Source organism: Lithobates pipiens, unplaced genomic scaffold (assembly GCF_037356315.1).
Source record: "Lithobates pipiens isolate NorthernLeopardFrog02 unplaced genomic scaffold, aLitPip1_a1.2 Scaffold_18, whole genome shotgun sequence".
In the NCBI taxonomy this organism is placed as follows: Eukaryota; Metazoa; Chordata; class Amphibia; order Anura; family Ranidae; genus Lithobates; species Lithobates pipiens.
In genome coordinates, this window is record NW_027507758.1 from 342326949 (window position 1) to 342350510 (window position 23562).

At 38.9% G+C, this 23562-nt stretch overlaps 1 protein-coding gene across 3 annotated transcripts in view; it reads right to left on the reverse strand.

The window, feature by feature from the left end:
- The window catches only part of RIMS1 (regulating synaptic membrane exocytosis 1), a 460575-nt gene that overhangs the window by 219830 nt on the left and 217183 nt on the right, over nucleotides 1-23562 (reverse strand). For 2 of the 3 annotated variants that reach the window (XM_077487390.1, XM_077487391.1), the window contains 2 exons: nucleotides 19723-19826; nucleotides 14371-14400 (listed from right to left, as the gene is read on the reverse strand). In XM_077487390.1, coding sequence (XP_077343516.1) covers nucleotides 14371-14400; nucleotides 19723-19826 — 134 coding nt within the window. The remainder of the gene's footprint in view (nucleotides 1-14370; nucleotides 14401-19722; nucleotides 19827-23562) is intronic. The other variant, XM_077487395.1, reaches the window with a different exon arrangement.

A 23562-nucleotide genomic window follows, 5' to 3' on the forward strand; every position in this document is an offset into this window, starting at 1 on the left:
GGTGTTAGTATCAGAGCTAGTCAATTAAATGGCTTAGGTCACAGCAATGACTCTTGACTTTCTTTTTCTTTCTACAAAATATTTTTATATTTAATTAAGTCCAAATACAGTAAAGAAAGTGTCCACATTTCATCATATTTTTTATTTTTTTTATTACAAATAGATGTGTGAAAACTGTGGCATGCATTTGTATTCAGCCCCCTTTACTCTGATATCCCTAACTAAAATCTAGTGGAACCAAATGCCTTCAGAAGTTACCTAATTAGTAAATAGAGTCCACCTGTGTGTAATTTAACCACTTGCTTACTGGGCACTTAAACATCCTTCCTGCCCAGACCAATTTTCAGCTTTCTGTGCTCTCACAATTTGAATGACAATTACTCAGTCATGCAACACTGTACCCAAATGAATTTTTTGTCTTTTTTTTCCCCACAAATAGAGCTTTCTTTTGGTGGTATTTGATCACCTCTGGGGTTTTTATTTTTTGCGCTATAAATAAAAAAAGACTGAAAATTTTGAAAAAAAACGCATATTTCTTTGTTTCTGTGACAGAATTATGCAAATTATTAATTTTTCTTCATGAATTTTGGCCACAATTTATAGTGCTACATATCGTTGGTAAAAATAACCCAAATTAGTGGATATTATTTGGTCTTTGTGAAAGTTAGAGAGTCTACAAGCTGTGGTGCGAATCGCACAAAATTGATCACATCTGATGTACTGGTGGCCTATCTCGCTTCTTGTTACCCGAACAAGTCAGGAAAGTACAAATACCCCCCAAATGACCCCTTTTTGGAAAGTAGACATTCCAAGGTATTTAGTAAGAGGCACAGTGAGCTTTTTGATGTTGTCATTTTTTTCCCACAATTCTTTGCAAAATTAAGATTTTTCATTTTTTTTCTCCACAAAATTGTCATTGTAATAGGTTATTTCTCTCACGTGGCATGTGTATACCACAAATGACACCCCCCAAAAAATTCTGCTACTCCTCCTGAGTATTACAATACCACATGTGTGGGACTTTTTCACAGCCTGGCCACATAGAGAGGCCCAACATGCAGGTAGCGCCATCATGTGTTCTAGGAACATAAATTACACATCTAACTTGTTGACTTCTTATTACACTTTTGAAGCACCAGGACAATGACACATGACACTGATGACAGATGGCACTGATACGTGGCAATGATGACACTTATACGTGGCACTGATGACAGATGGCACTAATATGTGGCACTGATGACAGATGGCACTAATACGTGGCACTAATATGTGCCACCGATGACAGATGGCACTAATACATGGCACCGATGACGCGTGACACTGATGACAGATGGCACTGATAAGTGGCATTGATGACATGTGACACTGACAACAGATGGCACGTAACACTGACAGGTGGCACTGATGACAAATGGCACTGAGACGTAGCACTGATGACAGATGGCACTAATACGTGGCACTGATGACAGATGGCACTATGTGGCACTGATGAAACGTGGCACTGATGACAGATGGCACTTATACGTGGCACTGATGACAGATGGCACTGGGGACAAATGGCACTGACAACAGGTGGCACTGGGGGCAGGTGGCACTGGGGGCAGGTAGCACTGGGGGCAGGTAGCACTGGGGTGGATTGCACTGGGGGCAGGTAGCACTGGGGTGGATGGCACTGGGGGCAGGCAGCACTGGGGTGGATGGCACTGGGGTGGATGGCACTGGGGCGGATGGCACTGCTGGGGGAGGATGACACTTCTGGGGGAGGATGGCACTTTTTTTTTTAACTTTTTTTTTTTAACTCGAGGCAGAACGGCTGCCGCTGCAGCCGTTCATCTCTTCCCTCTCACACTGTCTGTGTGAGGAGGGAGAGCGGCGCTGAGAGATGATCTCATATGTTTACATATGAGATCATCTCCCATTGGACACGCCGATCACGCTGTAAACGGCCGCTGTGATTGGCCGTTTACAGTGATCTGTGTTTGCCTGTCCCCGGGGGACACGGCGAACACAGAACTTCCGCGATGCGCGCCCGCGGCGGCGCGCATTGCGGAAGTAAACATTAGGACGTCCAGGGACGGCCACCCGGACGAACGCGCCTGCTCTACGGCCGTCATTCGGCTATAGGGCGGGCGCGAGGTGGTTAATCTAAGTATAAATACAGCTGTTCTGTGAAACCCTCAGACGTTTCTTAGAGAACCTTAGTGAAGAAGCAGCATTATCAAGGCCAAGGGACACACCAGGCAGATCAGGGATAAAGTTGTGTAAAAGTTTAAAGCAGGGTTAGCTTATAAAAAAATTCCCTATCTCACGGAGCACTGTTCAATCCATCATCCAAAAAAATGGGGAAAAAAATTGGACTCAGTAAATGTGTAAATTAGTTATACGTGGTATGTTTTTCAAAGCTTCCAACAATATTTATAACTGACTTGCATTTTTAAGCGCAGAGGAAAGTGTTCTCACCTATTAATGAGACATTCTTTGTAAATATTCCTAGATACACTATCATGCTTTTTTTTCAAGGCTTCCTTGACACAAAGTGGGAATCAGAAAATGATCTGACCAATGTACAGATGTCAGGTTTTGAGTATTTGATTATTTTTGCCTTGAGTTGTGAAGGTAAAAAAAAGTGAGCCTCTTCAGCATAGCTCCCATGGACAGGCCGCCCAGGTGAGGCGTACAGACTTCCATTGACCTGAATGTCTGTAGGCTGCAGTACTCGTGTATACGGCGGTACAAGCATAAACACGAGTATAGCATACAGGCATATGAAAAACATATAAACTTTATATTTTTTGCTTACACCTGTATGCTTGACCCATATTTATAATTGCACAATTGTATAAAGTAGTTCATGGTCATGTCAACATTGACATGCTGTACACTGTGCCTTGGCTGGCCAGATAAAAGAAATACTCCGGCAGTTATGCTGAATAGGCTTAGCCAGCCCATGTGCAAGAGCTCTTATGCCGCGTACACACGATCGGAATTCTCATTGGAAAAAGCTCTGATGTGTTTCCCACGGAATTCCGACGGAATTCGGCTCAAGCTGTCTTGCCTACACACGGTCACATCAAATTCCGATCGTTTATAACACGGTGACGTACAACACATATGACGGGACTAGAAAAAGGAAGTTCAATAGCCTGTAGCCAATAGCTTCTGTCTCGTAGTTGAATCTGAGCATCCGTGAATTTTAGCATGTCGGAATTGCATACACACGATCGAATTTACTGATAGAAAGTTTTTCCGTTGGGAAAATTGAGAACATGCTATCAATTTTTGGCTGGCGGAAATTCGGACAGCTAAATTCCGATGGAGCATACACACGGTCGCATTTTCCAATGAAAAGCTCTCATCTGTCTTATTCTGGCTGGAATTCCGATTGTGTGTACGTGGCATCAGACGATCATAACTAAAGCAATAACTAAACTGAAAATATTTGTTCAAACTGAGATAACTATCAACAGTAAATTGTGCGAAATGTATCATTACATTTGTGAAGGGAATTTTTCTTTAACAAACAAACATGGTAAACCTACCTACTCTGTGCAATCCTCCTCTTTTCGGGTCCACAGCGGGAGCTCCTGGTTTCTCCCCCCTTCTGAGTGCCCCCATAGCAATCCATTTGCTCTTCAGGCACTCATGCAGTCTCGATCCTGGTGTGTCTATTGCCTATTGAAACCGAGAGTGTAGGTTGGTTTCACCACCTGCTCTCTCCTCACAGACTGTGATTGACAGAAGTTGGAGCCAATAGATGCCTCCATGTCCAGTGAGGAGAGAGGGAGCAGAGAAAGACGCTGCTTTCTGGCACAGGGCTGGATCGAGATTGGGCTGGTAACTATAAGGGGGGTGGGGGATGGGAGGAAAGTGAAAATGGAAGTTTTTGTGCCTTGAAGCAGATAATGTATTAAGGTAAGAAACCTTCTGCCTTTAGAATGACTTTAATAACTATGTCAGTAAAGCCAAACCTACTTAATTAAGGTGCACTAATTACATTTGAAATCACATGCACCAGGCAGCCCACTTTTTACTGGCAAAGGGGCTGAGAATATTCAGAATTTCACAGCAATAGGGATTCCCAATACTGTATATGTAATAATATAGTGACTGACAGCTGCATTGTTTATTGCCATCTTGCAGATGCTCTTATAAGAAAAGAGAAGTATTTTCAAAGTAAAAAATGTGACTGACAGTTTTGAAAATTGGCCACCCAACAAAAACCATGGAGGTATATCTATTATACTACACCAAACTAAAACAATTATATCCTATTTACCCACAGTTTTAAAACAAATCAGTATTGAACTGTTCTGAAGTGCAAGTCAACCCAAAAATATGTATATTAGCTTTGGTTATTATGGGAAAGACTTTAAAGCTGAAGTATGGTAAAAAAAAATATTTCTGCAGATCTGCACAGTTAAAAAAGCATTCCTCATCTCTGCCTGCTGCATCATTTTAAACTCTTAGCGCCGGCGCCTCCAAGCCCTTTAACAAGTTTATGAGGCCAGGAGGCATGGCACGGCTTAAGATCACGTGCCCGTCGTGATTGGATGTCACATGTCCGAAAATGCTCGATCACAACAAGCAATCGGGAGCTTTCAGTTAGGGGACGGTAACTGTGCTTGGCGTGTAACCAATACAGGCGTATATACAGCAATTCACGCAAATATGCAGCCCCTCGGAGCTGAGGACCAGGTGTCAAAAGGCCGCATAGGTGCATGCTGCCAGCGGCAATAGGTTAAATCTCGTACTTTTTCTTCAGCTCACAGCCTCCAATCAGCACTGAAGGCCCAGAGCAGACATGTAAAGTGGGGATGGAAAGAATTCAGACCCCCTTAAATTTTTCACTCTTTGTTATATTGCAGCCATTTGCTACAATTATTTACATTCATTTTTTTTCTCATTAATGTACACACAGCACCCCATATTCACAGAAAAACACAGATTTTTTTGACATTTTTGCAGATTTATTAAAAAAGAAAAAAAGAAATATCACATGGTCCTAAGTTTTCAGACCCTTTGCTCAGTATTTAGTAGAAGCACCCTTTTGATCTAATATAGCCACGAGTCTTTTTGGGAAAGATGCAACACGTTTTTCACACCTGGATTTAGGGATCCTCTGCCATTCCTCCTTGCAGATCCTCTCCAGTTCTCTAAGGTTGGATGGTAAACGTTGGTGGACAGCCATTTTTAGGTCTCTCCAGAGATGCTCAATTGGGTTTAAGTCGGGGCTCTGGCTGGGCCATTCAAGAACAGTCACAGAGTTGTTGTGAAGCCAGGCCTTCATTATTTTAGCTGTGTGCTTAGGGTGATTGTCTTGTTGGAAGGTAAACCTTCGGCCCAGTCTGACGTCCTGAGCACTCTGGAGAAGGTTTTCGTCCAGGATATCCCTGTACTTGGCCGCATTCATATTTCCCTCGATTGCAACCAGTCGTCCTGTCCCTGCAGCTGAAAAACACCCCCACAGCATGAAGCCGTCACCACCATGCTTCACTGTTGGGACTGTATTGAACAGGTGATGAGCAGTGCCTGGTTTTCTCCACATATACCGCTTAGAATTAAGGTCAAATTTTGGTCTCATGAGACCAGGGAATCTTATTTCTCACCATCTTGGAGTCCTTCAGGTGTTTTTTTTTTTTTTTTCATGTGTCTTGAACTGAGGAGAGGCTTCCGTCGGGCCACTCTGCCATAAACCCCCAACTGGTGGAGGGCTGCAGTGATGGTTGTCAACTTTCTCCCATCTCTTGACTGCATCTCTGGAGCTCAGCCACAGTGATCTTTGGGTTCTTCTTTACCTCTCTCACCAAGGCTCTTCTCCCCCGATAGCTCAGTGTAGCTGGAAGGCCAGCTCTAGGAAGGGTTCTGGTCATCCCAAACGCCTTCCATTTAAGGATTATGGAGGCCACTGTGCTCTTAGCAGACTTTTTTTGTAACCTTGGCAAGATCTGTGCCTTGCTGCAATTCTGTCTCTGAGCTCTTCAGGCAGTTCCTTTGACCTCATGATTCTCATTTGCTCTGACATGCACTGTGAGCTGTAAGGGCTTATATAGACAGGTGTGTGGCTTTCCTAAGCAAGTCCAATCAGTATACTCAAACACAGCTGGACTCAAATGAAGGTGTAGGACAATCTCAAGGATGATCAGAAGAAATGGACAGCACCTGAGTTTAATATATGAGTGTCACAGCAAAGGGTCTGAATACTTAGGACCATGTGATATTTCAGTTTTTCTTTTTTAATAAATCTGCAAAAATGTCAACAATTCTGTGTTTTTCTGTCAATATGGGGTGTTATGTGTACATTTATGAGGAAAAAAATTAACATAAATGATGTTAGCAAATGGCTGCAATATAACAAAGAGTGAAAAATTTAAGGGGATCTGAATACTTTCCGTTCCCACTGTAGTTCTGGCTGTAATACAAATATAGGAGGTTGCTCACTCAGCAGCTGTGGCTTGTGCAACGTGCAGAAAAAAAACTTGCATTCTTTTTACAGAATGCATGGCGTTCAGTGAAGGGAGGAGGTACGAATGAATGTCACAATACATGTCCACTAAATCACAGATTGTTTGAAATGCATATATCCTGTGATATAGGAAAAGAGATTGAGACAAATGTGAACTCTGCACTGTACTATATTCAAATTACATTGATAGCTAGTAAAAACAGACAGCATTGCCCACAAAATATCCAAAAACATATATTAAACAATAATAAAGATAAAAAATATGTTGCACTTTCACTTTAAATTGGCAATCCAAATACAATACAAAAATACAAAATACAAAACAAGTGTAAAAAAAAAGTGCAAAAGAATTTTTGTACCCTAGGATTGGGATACCAGATAATTATCTCTTCTACCTGACACACAAGACAACCAAAACAAAAAGAGGTACCCCCATTCTCTGGACAATATTGTGGGATAGAAAAGAGGGAGGTAGGCATTTTGGAGGTTATGTGTTTTTTCCCCCTCTTTCTTATTATACCCTTCATCTCCCTCCCCCCTTTTCTCCTTCTTGTATACTTAAACTCAATTGGACAGTCTCTGAACAATCTTGTCTCTGTACCACTACAGGGTTTGTAAAATTGTGCATGCATGAAGACATCAGAAAACTTTCTGACGCTTATTAAATTGACATTATTAGGGGTCAGGGCCTTTTCTTGTGACTAAGACCCCTTTCACACCACACCGCCCATAGCGTGGGCGGTAAAACGCCGCTATTTTTAGCGGCGTTTTACCGCCGGATTTGCCGGCGCATTTCGGCCACTAGCGGGGTGCTTTTACCCCCCGCTAGCGGCCGAGAAAGGTTTAAAACCACCGGCAATACACCGCAATAGCGGCATTTTGCCGGCGGTATTACAGCGCTGCCCCATTGATTTCAATGGGGAGCAGCAGTGGAGGAGCGGTAAACACACCGCTCCTTCACCGCTCCAAAGAAGCTGCTGGCAGGACTTTTTCCTGACGTCCTGCCAGCGCACCGCTGTAGTGTGAAAGCCCTCGGGGTTCTAATGAAAGTGGACTTTTTCGCTGCTTACTTCACTACTTATTAATGTTTACAAAAAAAATAATTATTTTGCCCCTGTCACTTTTTTGCATACGTTTTTTGAGTTGAAGGATTTATGCATTATATTTGGATTGTCAATTTAAAGTGATAGCACAACACATTTTTTATATTTATTATGGATATACCATACCTGGTCGAGCTTCCTCAAAGCTGAAAATCACTGATGTAGGCACTGCTACTCCAGTGATCTCTTTTTTTGAATCAAGTAATTCTTTTTTTTTTATTATTAAACATACATACAGATATGTCACATTAATCCACAAAATATCAAAAAATAGGAAAACACATAAAACAAACAAACCTGGCACCTCTCGGACTAAAGTAACTTAGCGTATACTAAACAAAACATTATAGAGACATAGATACATTTTACTGAACAAGTTGTTCACCGCTAATTTCAAACTTTAAACAATGGCAGCTTCCTCTATACAGCATCAAGTTATATTTCTATCACTACTCTACTTCGACTATTTGCCCCCATCTAACTCTTCTACCTCACTCCTCTCCGCTAGGTAAACCATCATATAGTTGATAACTAGGGTCTATCCAGCATGACCATATTTTACCAAACCTTTGGGGTGTACCTCTATGTTTATATGTTAATTTTTCTCTTTTGAATGTGTAATTACGTTTCTCAACCCATTGTTTATGGGTTGGAGGATCAGCAGATTACCATTTTTGTAAAATAACTTTACGTGCTAAATATAGGGATCTTATTCACATCTACTACTGGCAACGTCCCATCGGGAATTATTCCCAGCAGTGCAAGTTTAGGCGTTCCTGTTATCTCAGTGAAGCACAATAAATTTAGGGTTACAAATATTTTTTTCCCAGTAACGATGAAGCTTTGGGCATTACCAAAGCATATGAATAAGAGAACCATTAAATAGTGAGCATCGTGGGCATAATGGTGTTGTGTATTTTCCCCAAGATTAGAGTTTTTGTGGGGTGTAATGGGCCCTATGTATAATAAAAAAGCTGAGATAGCCTTTGGGAGGGTGAGAGGGATGTCCTGGGAAGTGTTTCATGTCCATTTCTCTTCCTCTAGATCCTCTTTTCCACCTTACAAAACTATTTTCATGTTTTTCAGTGTTCTCCGATTGTAAATTAGAGTAAAGATCAATCACCTACTAATCCTCGTTTCATGCAAGAAACTGAAGTTGCCTTTGATAATATTTTAGAATATTTATACTGTAGTTGGATTTTTGAGTTCTGAATCTGTAAAGCATAGCGTATTTGAAGATATTGGTTGAAGTTTTTGTTCGTTAACTGATAGCGGTCTTTTAATATATCAAAAGGCAGTAAAACGTCCCCTTCATATAAATAATACAGAAATATTATACCCGCTTTTTTCCAATCCAAAAATTCCAAGTTTATTCAGTTCATAAAGGTAGTAGTTGTCCCATATAGGCATATGTTTCATATAGCCCTTATGTTGAGTGATAGTTTGGACTGCTCCCCATACCCTATGAATCAAATAAAAAGTAGGGAATTTTATTTTATTGTAAAAGTGGTGAGCTACTATTAGTTGAACTAAAGGGTGTTTTTTAAATTCTGATATTATCTTCTGTGCAGGGTCCTGCATATCCACTATCTCCCAGCCATGGCAGTTTTGTAATTGTGATGCAATAAAATATAATCTTGGATTAGGTATCGCAACTCCCCCCTTATCTATGGGCTGTTGTAATGTTTCTAATCTAATTCTATGTTTTCCACCCCCTCCATGCAAAAATCCCTAAAAACAGAGTCAATAGTCCTAAATAATTGCAACGTCAACCATATGGGGGAGTTGTGTAATACATATAGCATCTGGGGCATCCACACCATCTTCACCAAGTTCGCCCTTCCTACCATGGACAACGGGAATTGACTCCATGTTTTACTCAGTTGTCTAAATTTGACAATGAGAAGGAGTACATTCCTATCTGTGTATTCTGTGATATCTGATGCAATTACCACTTCCAAATATTTAAATGATGTAACCAGGGCTATTTGATGAAGCTGGCGAGGGTGCTCAAAATGCACAGGGTCCAAGAGCAACATTAAGGATTTGTCCCAGTTAATATTAAATCCTGAAAAGGATCCATATAATTATATTAAGGACATAACTGCGGACAGGGATGGGCCTGTATCCCCCAGAAACACTAAGGTGTCATCTGCACCTTAGTGCTATCTTATCTTCACCTGTAGATCTACCAAATCCAACAATATTTGTGGAGGAACAGATAGTATCAGCTCAATGGCCAGAGCAAAGAAAGTGGGGATAAAGGACATCCCTGCCTTGTCCCTCTGGTCAATGGGAAAGAGGCTGAAACACATCCGTTCACCTGTACCCTTGCACTTGGGGACTCATACAAAAGTTGTATCCATTTGATAAATCTGGGACCAAACCCATATTGTTTTAGACAATTCCACAGCAGCATCAAGTGACAGTATAGCTCTATTTCCCATATTATCTGTTGGGAGTTGTAGATTTAAAAATAGACAACGGATATTGTTTGCTGTGGATCTGTTATAGATAAAACCTGATTGGTCACAATGGATTAAATTCGAAATGCATTTTTATAATCTTATCGCCAATGCCTTTGCCAGCAATTTGATATCCTTCGATAACAACGATATTGGGCGATATGAGTCAGGATCCTTACCAGATTTAAGCAAAACAATATTACTGCTTCAGTCATAGAGGGTGCAATGAGCCCACCTCCATGGTATAATTAAAGATATCAAGCAACTCAGGTAACAAAATAACCCCATATTTTTTATACACTTCTCGTGGAAGGCCATCTGGTCCTGGTGCTTTATTATTAGGTAAATTAGATATTGCTTCTCTTAGCTCATCCAATGTTAATGGGGCCTCCAAAGCCACCCTTTCATCATTTGAAAAACTTGGTAAATCAATAGTATCAAAGAATCTACTCAGGGACTCCTCCGGATAGGATGCCCTACTTTTATATAGTGACTGATAGAATTCCCTGAATACCTCCAATATCTCTGGAGTAGTATCAACCCTCTTATTTAACAATAGTTGCCAATAGATGTCCTGTCCCCTCACCCTCTATAAAATATGGTTGTTGTAAGAAGAATCTTTTATTTTCTGCTTTCTTCTTAGCTACTGCTGCATAATGTAATTGGCTATGGAGCCATTCCTTTTTAGTGTCTTCATTTGGATTAGTTATATATTGGAATCCGGCCTACATCATATTGTCAGCTAAAGTTTTTTCCCATTGCCTAGATTTTTTCAAAATTTTTGATATCTGTGCAATAAGGAGACCTCGAAGATACACTTTCATTGCATCCCAATATATTAGAAGTGAAACTGAGGTTCTGTTTATATTCTGATATATAATCAATCCAGTCACAATTCCTTCAGATGAAGGAAAAAGTGACAGCCAATATGGGTTCACCTTCCATAAAGTACACCCGGGACTGGTCCTAAAGGAAAAATGTAATACTATAGGGGAGTGGTCTGAAATACCCCTATCCTCATACAAGGGGCATGCTCCCAATGCTATGTCTATTCTAGAAAAGGTTTTATATCTACTGGAAAAACATGAAAATTGCCTTTTTGTTGGATTATGCTGTCTCCAGAGATCTATCAATCCCAGTTCTGTTACATATCTAGCAAAGGCCGTAGACCCCAATGAGGTTTGCTTGTCCAATATGCTGCATTTATCCAGTGTGGAATCCATATAGTTATTAAAGTCACCAACCAATAGGCATGCACTATCTGATTTATTAGATACACATTGAATATATTCTTTAAAAACTACTGTTGAGTATGGCAGAGGAATATATATATTTCCAATGACGTATGATCGTCCTGATAGTTTACAATACAGAAAAATAAATTGGCCTTTACTGTCCTTAATTTGTCTACATTTAAAATCCACTCCATTAGATATAAGTATAGACACTCCTCTGGAGTATGATGTATATGTAGAGTGATACTGACTGTTAAACTGGTTCCGTTTTAAGCAATGCAGCGTTTCAGAATTTAATTGGGTCTCCTGAAGACATATTATTGAGGGTAAAAATCTCCCTAATGAGGTAAACACTGCTTGCCGTTTAGATGGGCTACCAAGCCCCCTGACATTCCATGAAATTAGCACTTCACTCAAAGGAGCCATGTCCAAATGATCTCAAATGAACTAACCAAAATCCCAAATTTTTCATTCCAATCCATGTCTCCTCGCCCCCCCCCCCCCAGTTCACCGCCCCCATCATCCAGTGATCTCTACTAGCTTCTGGGTAACTGAGTAGTTGCCCTGCTACATTCTGAACACAAACGGTCGGGCACGGGCACCATTCAAAGTGAAAGGGGGTTGTAAGTAAGTAAGGCTTCCCTTACTGTGTTTTTTTTATGTACATTTTGCTGTTAGAGAACTCTCCTTATGTATTTTCTGGTAAAACATTGTCAGCAGTATAGAAAGCATGGCAAACTCTTTCTAGCAGAGATAGCTTTAAAAACCCAAACAGGGTCTAACTCTTTCACACTTTATCCACTGCTAAAATAAACTTAAAAAAATAATGTTTGACTAGACATACATTTTAAAGAAGTAAACTACTAGAAGGCTGTAAATTAATCCAAGGGATTTCTGCATATACTGTGCTTGGTTACGTTATTGTTTGCTGCTTAGACCCAGTCCCTCTTGCTCCTCCTGATTGATCAGTGAGGCTGTTCACCATAGTGATGGGTGAAAAATAAAGTAAGGGCATAACTTACTTTAAATCTGAAGTTATTTGCATGGTAAAGTGATCTAACTATGGAAAGTCTCTTCTTATTGAGCTTCGGGTTATTTGCTAAGCTTCGCAAAGCATTCTCTACTTCTTTAGTAAATCAACTCCTATCTATATAATACATGTGCAAAGTTATATTTTAAGCTGATAAAGATGAACTCTAATCAGATATAAAAAAAGGAATAAATATAATCATTGATACATTACAGGCATACCCCATTTTTACGTACACAATGGGACCAGAGCATGTATGTAAAACAATGCATGTAAATACATTAGCTCTATAGGAAATCTTGGTCAAATTGACGTGGCACTGCTCCCAAACCATAAGTGACAGGGACACCAAACTTGACTTGGGGACCCAGGATTATGACATAGTAGCTTATCTAGGCAAGCTGGCTAACCCCATGGATAGGTTGTAGTCCTGGGTCCCCTCTCGGTGCTGTCCAAGTTTGGTGTCCCTGTCACCTATGTTTTGGGAGCAGTGCCATGTCACGCTGACCAAGATCTCTTATAGACGCCAATGTTAAATGCTAAAAACCAGGAGCAGTGCCATGTCAAGCTGACCAAGATATGTCCTTACTCACGAGTGTACGTAAAGTGAGTATAAGTAAAGCAGGGTCAGCCTATAGTACTGTATTTTTTGTTAAGTACAAGTTAAGGTTATACAATATCTCACTTTTTAAATGCTGTCTCCCCATTGCTCCCTGCATACATTTTAGCATAAATCGCTGTGCAAATACCTTTTTTTTATATTTTTCTATGCAGTAGAGCTCCTCTGTCTAAATGTGGAAGGCTGACAATGGGGCAGAATCACATAGAGCAGTGAGGTCACCCATCGGTGTCCACTGCTCCAGGTGTTATTAGCAAGAGAGTTATAACTCAGCAGCCACTCATTTACACAGAGGAATCAGAGCTTTGCAGTTACTTGAATGCAAATAAAAACATGAAAAACGGTATTTACATATTTGTGTAAACGTAAAAGCATTAAAGTGATACTAAAGTCTTGCTTTTTTTGTCTAAAAATAATAAACATATTATACTTACCTGCTCTGTGTAGTGATTTTGCATAGAACAGCCTAGATCTTCCTTTTCTTGGATCTCTCACTGGCAGTTTTGCCCCCCCCCTCCTATTGAGTGCCCCCACAGTAAAACGCTTGCTATGGGGACACTCAAGCCCAGCCACTGCTCTGTGTGTTCATTCAGTCATGGAGCCATGCCCCAGCCCTGCCCCCTCTCTCTTCTAATTTTCTCAATGACTTTGACACCAGAAGGAACCAATCGTGCCCACTGTGTGTCTCAGCCAATCAGGAGAGAGATTCAAGGACAGGCAAGTTTCTTATGCAACATCGCTGGACCAAAATGGGGCTTAGGTAAGTATTAGCGGGGCTGATGAGGACTGCTGCACACTGAAGTTTTTTTTATCTCAATGCATAAAATGCATAGATACAAATCGTTCTGCCTTTAGAACCACTTTAAGTATTTGTGAATTATGATACCATGCAATGAGAAGCCAGCATTTAAAAGGTAAAATATTTATGGACATATTTTCTACTTTAAATGCCAACAGCATAAGTACCTGAATATGACCTGGTGTCATCTTCTTGCAGTCCCTGTATAGCAGAACTTAGACTAGGATGGTGGAGAAGCAGCACTGCAGTGTTCAGGTGCTAACTGGGGACATGTTGATTGTAGATGAGGTCAGAATGACGGCTCATCACTCAGGGATTACTTAACTGCAGCATAAAACAATATTGTATCCTATGCTTTGGGAGGCAACACTAGGTAATTCTCAGGAATGGATGGACAGAAATACAAATCTTTTCTACAGGTAAAACAGCTCCCTTATATGTAATCTACATATGTATTCAGCTTCATTATGGGTCATATAACAACGTTTCTATATGGGTATTTGTGTGTTGTTTACTAAACAAAGAGGAAATAAGTTCTACTGAATAAACCACTTTGTTTTATAACTAATTATGTATTATGAAAAATGATTCTTCAGATATTTCTATTTGAAGAGCACTGAACTTGAAGGTATTCAAGAGTGGTTGATATTTACCTGTTGAAGATGAACTATAACGCTCTGGTTCTTCAATGATTTAATGCATAGGATGATGAGAAATAAAAAGAAAGAAATCAGCAGAGTATACATTAGACAATACATGCTACAAAAAAAGACAAATGAGAAACACAATAATAATACTATAAACTCTAAGAAAACACAAAATAATATGACAAATTTATAAAATTTGAAAATGTACAGTAAAGGAAAACCACAACAATAACTAAAAATAAAAGATATAATGACTAAATGAACCAGAGTTTGCACTTCCTTTGGTCCAAGTCTGATAGGGAAACAAATCATTTAAACACCATTAATTTCTTAGACTTCACATGCAAATGACCATGCCGTTAGGTTTTAGTTGCAGTTTTCCTTTTAAACATATTAGAAAAGAAGATCAATAAACAAAGCTTTATCTGAGTTAAAATTTTAAACATTGTAATAACTGGTGCCACATTCTGGCATGTTTTTCTACACATTAGAACAATGTTTTTTTTACTAAACAAAAAAACATAAGATAATTGCAATGGGCTTCAAACTTGCTGAACTACATGAAATTACACAGTTTAAGCATGAGCGTTTAAAGACAAAAGCAACATGAAAACTAAGAGCATGCTAAATAAGTAGTACAAGACATGCACATACATAAATATGGTGCTATCAACCTTTTGCTTTGTAGATGTCATCATTTTATAAAGGAACTTTGCTAACTCAAATGCTCAAGCATTAAAGTGAACCTGTCACATGTGAAGAGACTACACATAATAAAGAACTAATCTTGAAGTTTAAACACACAATGCTTTTGCCAAATATTTAGCACAGGAAGATCACCAGCTTCGTGTCTTTGATTTCATTTTTTTAAATGTAATGTTCAGTAGAGTCACAAGCACTGGACAATGCTATGCAGCTAGACAGATAAGTAATTAGAAAATTATTAATAAATATCTGCAGCAAGACCAAATTTAGAATTACATTGTAATATTAATTTAGATACTGACTGATTTGGTAAAAACATGCTGCTATTTTTAGTTAGTAAAAACCAGCATGTCGAAAGGCTCTTTTCTTGGTGACAGATACCCTTTAAGAAGTTATAATAATTATATTACAAGAACGTTGGTGTAAAAAATGAATTCATGCTAGTGTTGGTAACTTTGCAATTTAAACTGCCAGAATATAAAAATGAATTGTCACTTCACTAAATACAAAGCTCACAGGTTTTTTTTCTTTTAAATGTGTTCATTAAGGGAATGTTTTGTATTATTGATTTGATAAAAATCTATCTTTCCTAACATTATAATTACAACATAAGCATTTTATTAGGGTCAACAAAGATAGAATCTCATATTATATAATATTATATATATATATATATATATATATATATATATATATATATATATATATATATATATATATATATATATACTCAAATTATATAACAAAAGTAAAGTCAGTTTTTGGTTGTAGGTGATCTAAATAAAGACTGAGAATTGAAAGACTATTGTTTGGTTAATTTGCTTTCTAACTATAGGTTGAAAGAAATATGGGTATTTGCTAATGCATGGCTGGAAACTGCAGTATCCTATATTAAGTAAACAAATGATTGTGTGCAATTTGTTTGCTAGGGAGGTGCCATTAACCTTAAATTGGAAGTCCATGCTAAAACTAAAATCCCTGCATCTATAGACGTCCACAATCTAACACTAACCTATTTAGCCCTGTAAAGAAAACATTAGTATACATACCTTTTCTGAAGCCATTCCAACCTGATCTACAGCGACAGAAGCTCTGCAGAGGAGGACTCAGCCGACAATGACTGTGAAGTGAATGCAAATTGACGTCTCCCATATAGTTACTATGTGGCTTCCATTGTCGGACGTGTCTTCTGCACACGCCTACACAGCGAAGCCGAGGAGGACAGCTCAGCATGGGATCGGGTCGGTTCAGCTTCAGAAAAGGTATGCATACTAATGTTTTCTTTACAGGGCTAGATAGGTTAGTGTTAGATCATGGGTGTCTATAGATGCAGGGATTTTAGCATTGACTTCCACTTTAACATTGGACTACATATGCCAAACTAATTAGTGCTATTGAAATACAGTTATAAGTAAGGTGACGTCCAAAATTGTCTTTATGTGCAATGTTTTGGTAAAAGCTTTTCACAATACTGAATCACAGCCACCAACCCAGAATACTAATGTTTTTTAATGTTTATAAAACTGTATAATCATGTCATGTCACACTATGTACCCCATATGTTTGTAACATTCTTATACCTATAGACCCATACCTATACATCACTCACTGTCATTATTCCATAACTACATGCCATTTATCTGTGAGAGGATTATCACACAAAGATATCACTGACACTATCACTGTTGAACACTGGTGTCAAATATATAACTGCACTCTACTTAAGGTTTACACATTTATGATGATGAAATAAATCATTTGACTGGTTTAATTTCCATATTTATATAAATAAATAAATAAATAAATAAATAAATAAATATATTTGTATGCCATGTGTGGAACGGTTGAACAGCTTAGGTTTCAAGCTTATCACTAAGTAATAGAAGTCTCCTTTGTTCTAGCGTCAGAGGTTTATTAGAACTATTCAAAAATAAACTTATCACTTGGATCAAATAGATTCAGTGAATAAAATTGTATGAATGTCAACTGTTTTACTTGTTAGATCTAATATAATACACAAATCGCTTTATATTTCTCACAAAATGCCAGCTTCATGAAATGTCTCTTACAAAATTAGGACAATTCCTAATGCAATGCTCCTTAAAAGGGATTAGAATCCCTTACATTGTCACAGCAACCACTATACATAGGCAATGCAATAACTGTTAACAATACTCAGAATCCTATCAATGTCTCCAAAAGATTACAAATGACAATTTAAAAGGAAAAAATAACTTTCATAAAACTAATTTAAGCACAATATTGTAAGTAAAAACGTGTAAATTGCTGAATTATCTTTCTTTTACCACTAAATTGAGATATTCAAATGGAAGAGCTTAACTAAGTAGGACACAGAGCACTGCTATAGATACCACCGTGCCAGCATGTAAGTTGATTCATACAGATGCAGGTCTAGAGATTTCACAGCAGCAGCTAAGATAACTACTATCTGCCCAAAGATGAGTAAAGACAATGATGTGGTTGAAGTTTCAGTTGACAGGAAAGACTTTTTATAATATGGCAAATGTTACATTTTTGTGTTTCTTTTTTTTTTGGGTTTATATACTACTTTTTGGTTTATGTAATTTTTTGGTTTAAATCCCCAAGAACGGTATGATTTTAGTCTTCCATGCATAGAACAATAGCAGCTCAAGAGCAGTAAGCACATCACTGCTGATCAAATGAACAAGTACAAGCAGACAGTATACACCGCAAGAAAGTGCCAGCTTGCCCCTTGGGTACCTGAGCTCTTCTCTAGTAGCTTTCAAAAGCACAAAAAAATTCCTCAACCCTATCCAGTCACCAAATCAACTGCAAGTTACCCAAGGGAAGTTATAGCCCTGGTAGTAATGCTTCTCCTAACTGCACAGCTTGAGAATAACTTGTCACTGAGTTGCTGAAGATGATGAGACCCATGTGTGTGCATTAACTATATACAGTGTATATATATATATATATATATATATATATATATATATATATATATATATATCAGTTAAGATGTTTTCAACATCATTACAATCACACCATTTTGTTAACTGTTCTTCTGTTCTTGAGAGAAAAAAAATTGCGGAAAATATTTGAAAATTAAAAGATTGCACCAACTCATATAGCATAAACAAACAAGTCATAATGTAATTTTTAAATAGCATATTCCAAGACTGGGCATTTACATGTTAGATGGTTCCAACAGTAAGCCCATTGTTTCCAACAAACTATTTTCAGAGCAGCACAGCAAAAGTAAACCATACTGTCACTTAGTGGATCTACAAGAACCCAAACAACTGCATTTAAAGCAATACATCAGTATTCACATTCAAACTTCTTCCAAAATAAGACTGTCGGTGTTTATCTGCTCAAATATGTCTGCACGCTAGACTTTTTTTCTATTTTTTTAAATCTTAAAATGTACATATAATATGAACATATTAATATAGATTTTTAAAGTTAACATTATAGCCCTAAAAATACATATCTAATCATATAAACTATGCAGCAATTAAATCTAATGTAAAAACTTGCAGCCAACAGTATTATACAAAAAATCTGACTTGAGTTTAATAGGCAATACAAAACTTATATTTATTTTCCTAGTAATTTGATAGCCTAACAGGGGTTGAAGACGTCAAAATGCAGACATTTTTTCAACTATTTAAAGATTTTTTTTTAAAAATAAAACACTTAGATATATATATATATATATATATATATATATATATACAATTTTTACTTACTTTAAAATTGCATAATAGGTTCCCTTACAGTCTATCAAATATCTTTGTTTACTTCAATATTTTTAGCATCCACAATGTACTCATTATATGCACATAGAAATTCTAAAATGCATGCTTTGTGCAACGTTTTGCAATTAGAAAATATTCGTCCTTTGCTTCTGTGTTCATAAAGCATGGTCTTACTCCTAAACTCTCATTAAAAAGAAAATAGCTATTTGTTTATTTAGCACACCCAAAATGAATACACCTGAGAGGTATCATATAAACACTTTTTTTCCTACAGTCAGTTGATCCTTTAAGAATCAAATTCACATCACAAAAAGAGTTGGAAAGTTTGATAACAATTATACAGATTCTGCACTCATCCACAACATGCTGTAATATAAAAACTGATCCTTGTAAAAGTATACATAATGCATGATATTGTCACTTAGTAAACACTAAATAAATTTCTTCATGTGTTTCCTATATCACTGCATTGCTGATTCTTATACAGAAAAAGTATGGTATGAATTGCTAATAAAAAAAAATAAAAAAAACAGTATGACCAGCCTATTGGGTCATACAGTTTACCAAACACAGATACTCCTATATTGATGACTTTGCAACAGCGATGTAACAGTTTTGCTTCTGTATCAAATTCATGGTTTGGTCATGGTATAAATCTCACAAGCAAGACAATGCTGAACATAGACAAAGAGCACAATTCTATTTCTGCACAACACAAAAGTATTTAGGTAAGCATATTCAAGCATGACTAGACATGAAACCTTGCACGAAGATTTACACTTAGAAAGATAATCACTTGACAATAAAAACACAGCAAGGCCATTAGTAATCCACCAATCCACACCATAACTCATAGAACAAATAAAAGCACAAAACACGGCTCTCAAGTGTGGTTGGTCACTTGGGCTACCTTGTTCTACACTGTTGCTTCTTACAGGGACCTGTGGAAGCTGCCTTCCTCTTCGACTGAATGAAGAATCCCCCGTGGATGACTGGCTTCCTAGTTGATGGTTTCTGTAAGGTTACAAGCACAATTACTTTAGAAATCTTCAAATGCAAAAAGTGTACGTATATGTAATTTCAAAATGTGCTTGAAAATTTTAAATAAGTCAGATTTTCTAGAGTACAAATAACCTAGAAAATCTGAAGGGAGATGAGCAAACGAGTCTTTATGAAACTGACATGCCTTACATTCCCAAATTTGAACACAACCCAAAGATTGTATTTTCACAGTTTTACTCTTCTGTACCCAAATCACTTCAATAAACATAGCAGTTTTCTTAATATTTGCTTATCTCTGATTTTGAAACCATCCAATACACAATGAACAATGAACATTTAGTTATTGAAAAACATTCATAATATTGCCTTCATTTTTAAATTAAATTACTCTGCTGCCCTGTTAATAGCTTATTCTTACACACTACCGATTCACTGGTCATTGAACTTACCAGAGTGTCTGCTGACAGGCCCCGAATGGACCCAACCTTGTGGTTGACATAAGTAGAAATAGTTTTATTGTCGTCTAAAATTGTAAGCTGATAAACACATTTCTGATTACTGCATTTGCATGCTAAAATTTTTTACACACTATGCATACTACTTTAATCTCAAAGTGAGCCCTTACAACTGCCTTTTTAGGTGTGCCCTGAATACCAATACCACTGGAGATTGAAAAGGAATTGCTTTCAATGTTCTATTCTGTACTAACAGTCTATATGTATCACTATAAATGACAAAACTATTGTGGACATGTATGCTTTTTTATAGCATAATTAAGATTTAACATATTTTCTGACTAGGCGTATATCCTAATCTGACAGTCACTATTAGCAAACTGAAAGACTATCAATGCAAATTCTTTACAGACTGAGGCTTAAGTAAATAATTTTGCAGGATAGCCTTGTCACATTTTGTACAAAAAGAGAAGATAACAATCAGGACCTGGATCACCTGCTGATGGCACTGTGGTTTCCAGAGCTAAAGAGATCAGTTCCAGTGGCCACCAGCAGGTGTCTCCCAGCAGCCAGCAGATCCCAATAATTAGGCACCACCATATGCTAGCTACTGGGAAGGTATATAACCGCTCACTAGATTTGTATCAGTTCTTCAGTGTTTTGCCTGTTGGCCATATATTTGCTTGCTGATTAACCTCATCCCTGCCTTATCCAGTATCTTGCATCTAGTTCCCTATATCCTGTTACCCCATCTCTACTCCCCTTGTCACCGGTCCTAGTCCTGGTCTTGCCCTGTTATATCAGCTTCCCTCCATTTCTAAATAGTGTATTATAGTTCAGTTGTTTGTTTGGTTTTGCTACCGTATTTTTTTTTTCACTTTTGCTGTGTCTATCGTCTGTTGGTGTTGGATTGATGTTGTGTGCAATAATAAACTTTATTTTAATCTTTCTCAGTCTGATGCCAATTTCTGAAGCACAGCTACACTGATCTTGTAATTCTTGCTGCCGCTGGATACCTGCATTCAGTATCCCTTAGAAGAACAGCCTTTTTAAGGGAAGCACTAGCCCGACCATCATCCACCACTGACTGTGCAGAAGCAGCTACATCTAGATGAAAATCAGTCATGAACTCTGGAGGGGAGGGCATAGATTAATGCTCATGACCCTGGCATTCTGAATCAGTTAACAATGCTGAAATGTTCCCCATAAACTCAGACATAGTAGAAGAAAATTAATCTCTGGATAAGAAGAAGGACTCTGAGGAGTGCTGCAACTCAGGAAGGAAACAGCAGCCTTGGCTATCAGTGTCAGGTCCCTTAGGATGTGCATTGCAAGCCCCCCGAAAAAAGTTAGTGGATCATGAGCTGGCAAAGCCAGTAGGACCACTGCCCTTGCAATTAATTAGTATGCATGTGAGTGATTTCCACAAGAGGTGCTCACAAGAACTTTGCAGTAGCTGCAGGGGTTAATGCCATCTGTCACTTGTCACTGGTGGCAACAGGAAGCATGAGTAAATGTCCTGGCTGAGAAGATGGCAGGTGAGAGACTGGAAGACTAAGCACCCAAGCGCAGGAGATTATTGTTGTTTTTCTGTCTAGGTGAGAGAGGTTTGTGCATGCTCCAGGAGCTGGTGAACGAATTTGAAGTACAACAAACCAGAAGGAGGCTGTGCAGACTCAGTAGAGACACACTAGCAATGAGCTCAGTATAATGGCCTCCATTTTAAAAATTGCACTTCACTTCCTCCTGCTGCTGGCATGTGACTGAAAGTGTCGCAGACTGCGCGTCTGAGTTAACCCCTTAGGGACTGAAAAGAGCAGGAGCACACCCAGGTTACCATAAAAGCATAGCTCTAACTTACTGTAACAGTGGTCCAGAGGTACCTTGTGGCCCCACCTAAGGAATTGGAGTCTTCAGGAACAGGGTTCCACCAGACACATGCACTGCAGCCTGGACCTGTAAAGCACTCTGCAGCTAACTCACACGTTACACAAAGGGGGTCTAGGAGAGCATCTTCAGCACAGTCCAGTGTTTTGAGGACTCATTACAGGCCAGCCCTGCTTCTTCTCCACAGCAGGGTCTGGGTATGGCCTCTATAGCTATGCCAATGATCGGCTGCAAAATGAGTCCACGTGGCTCTGCAGCAACTGAAGAATCTTCATAGAAGAGTAAAAGTATATGGATTTAAAAAAATGTAAAAAAGCAAGAAATTGTTTGCTTTTCTTGGAGGTAAGAAATCTGATCTCTGAGGACACTAGCAAAAAAATAGAAGTGGCATTGGTTATACCAGCCTGTCCTTACTGTTTTGTTTTGTCAGTAGCAGTATAACCCTATCTACCTGAATTTCTATCCAGTGTAACTTAACCAGTTAACAACTGCGCCGTAGCCGAATGATGGCTACAGTGCGGCTCGATAACTCTGGGAGGACCGACCAAGACGTCCTCCCAGAATTACGGGCCATCACGCTCCCTGGGGCATGTGCCCAGGAACATCCATGACCACTTCACAGATCACGATAAATGGCCGATGACAAATAACGGAATGATCAGTTGTAAAAAAGCTGGTGCATGTCTGGCTTAGCTCTCCCCTCTCCATACAGATCAGTGCAGTGTGAGAAGAGAGGGGAAGAGATCGGGTGCAGCAGTGCTCTGGTCTGGATCTGTAGTGCCCACAGCGCTGCTCTGTGCCCATTTCTGCCTCATCCATCCATCAATACTCAGCCATCCCCATCCCCGTCCATGCTCAGCCATCCCCTTTCGTGCTCACCAATCCCCATTTATGCTCAGCCATCCCATCCATGCTCAGCCATCCCCATCCATGCTCAGCCATCCCCATACATGCACAGCCATCCCCATCCATGCACAGTAATCCCCATCCATGCTCAGCCATCCCCATCCATACTCATCCATGGCTCATCTATCCCCATCCATGGCTAATCCATTCACATTAATGGCTCAGCCATCCCAATTCATGGCTCATCCATCCCCATCCATGACTCATCCATACCCATCCACAGCTCATTCATCCCCATCAATGGCTCATTTATGCCACATCAGTTGTCATCCATTACACTACAGTGCCCATCAGTGCCACTACAGTGCCTCACAAATGTGTAATTAGTTGTCAAATTAGATTTGAAATTTATGCCCCTAGAGCACCTGACAGTGCTCCCTGCATATTGGGCCTCTGTATGTGGTCAGGCTGTGTAAAAGTCTCATACATGTGGTATCACCATACTCAAGAAGAGTAACAGAATATATTTTGGGGTGTCATTTTTGCTATGTACATGCTGT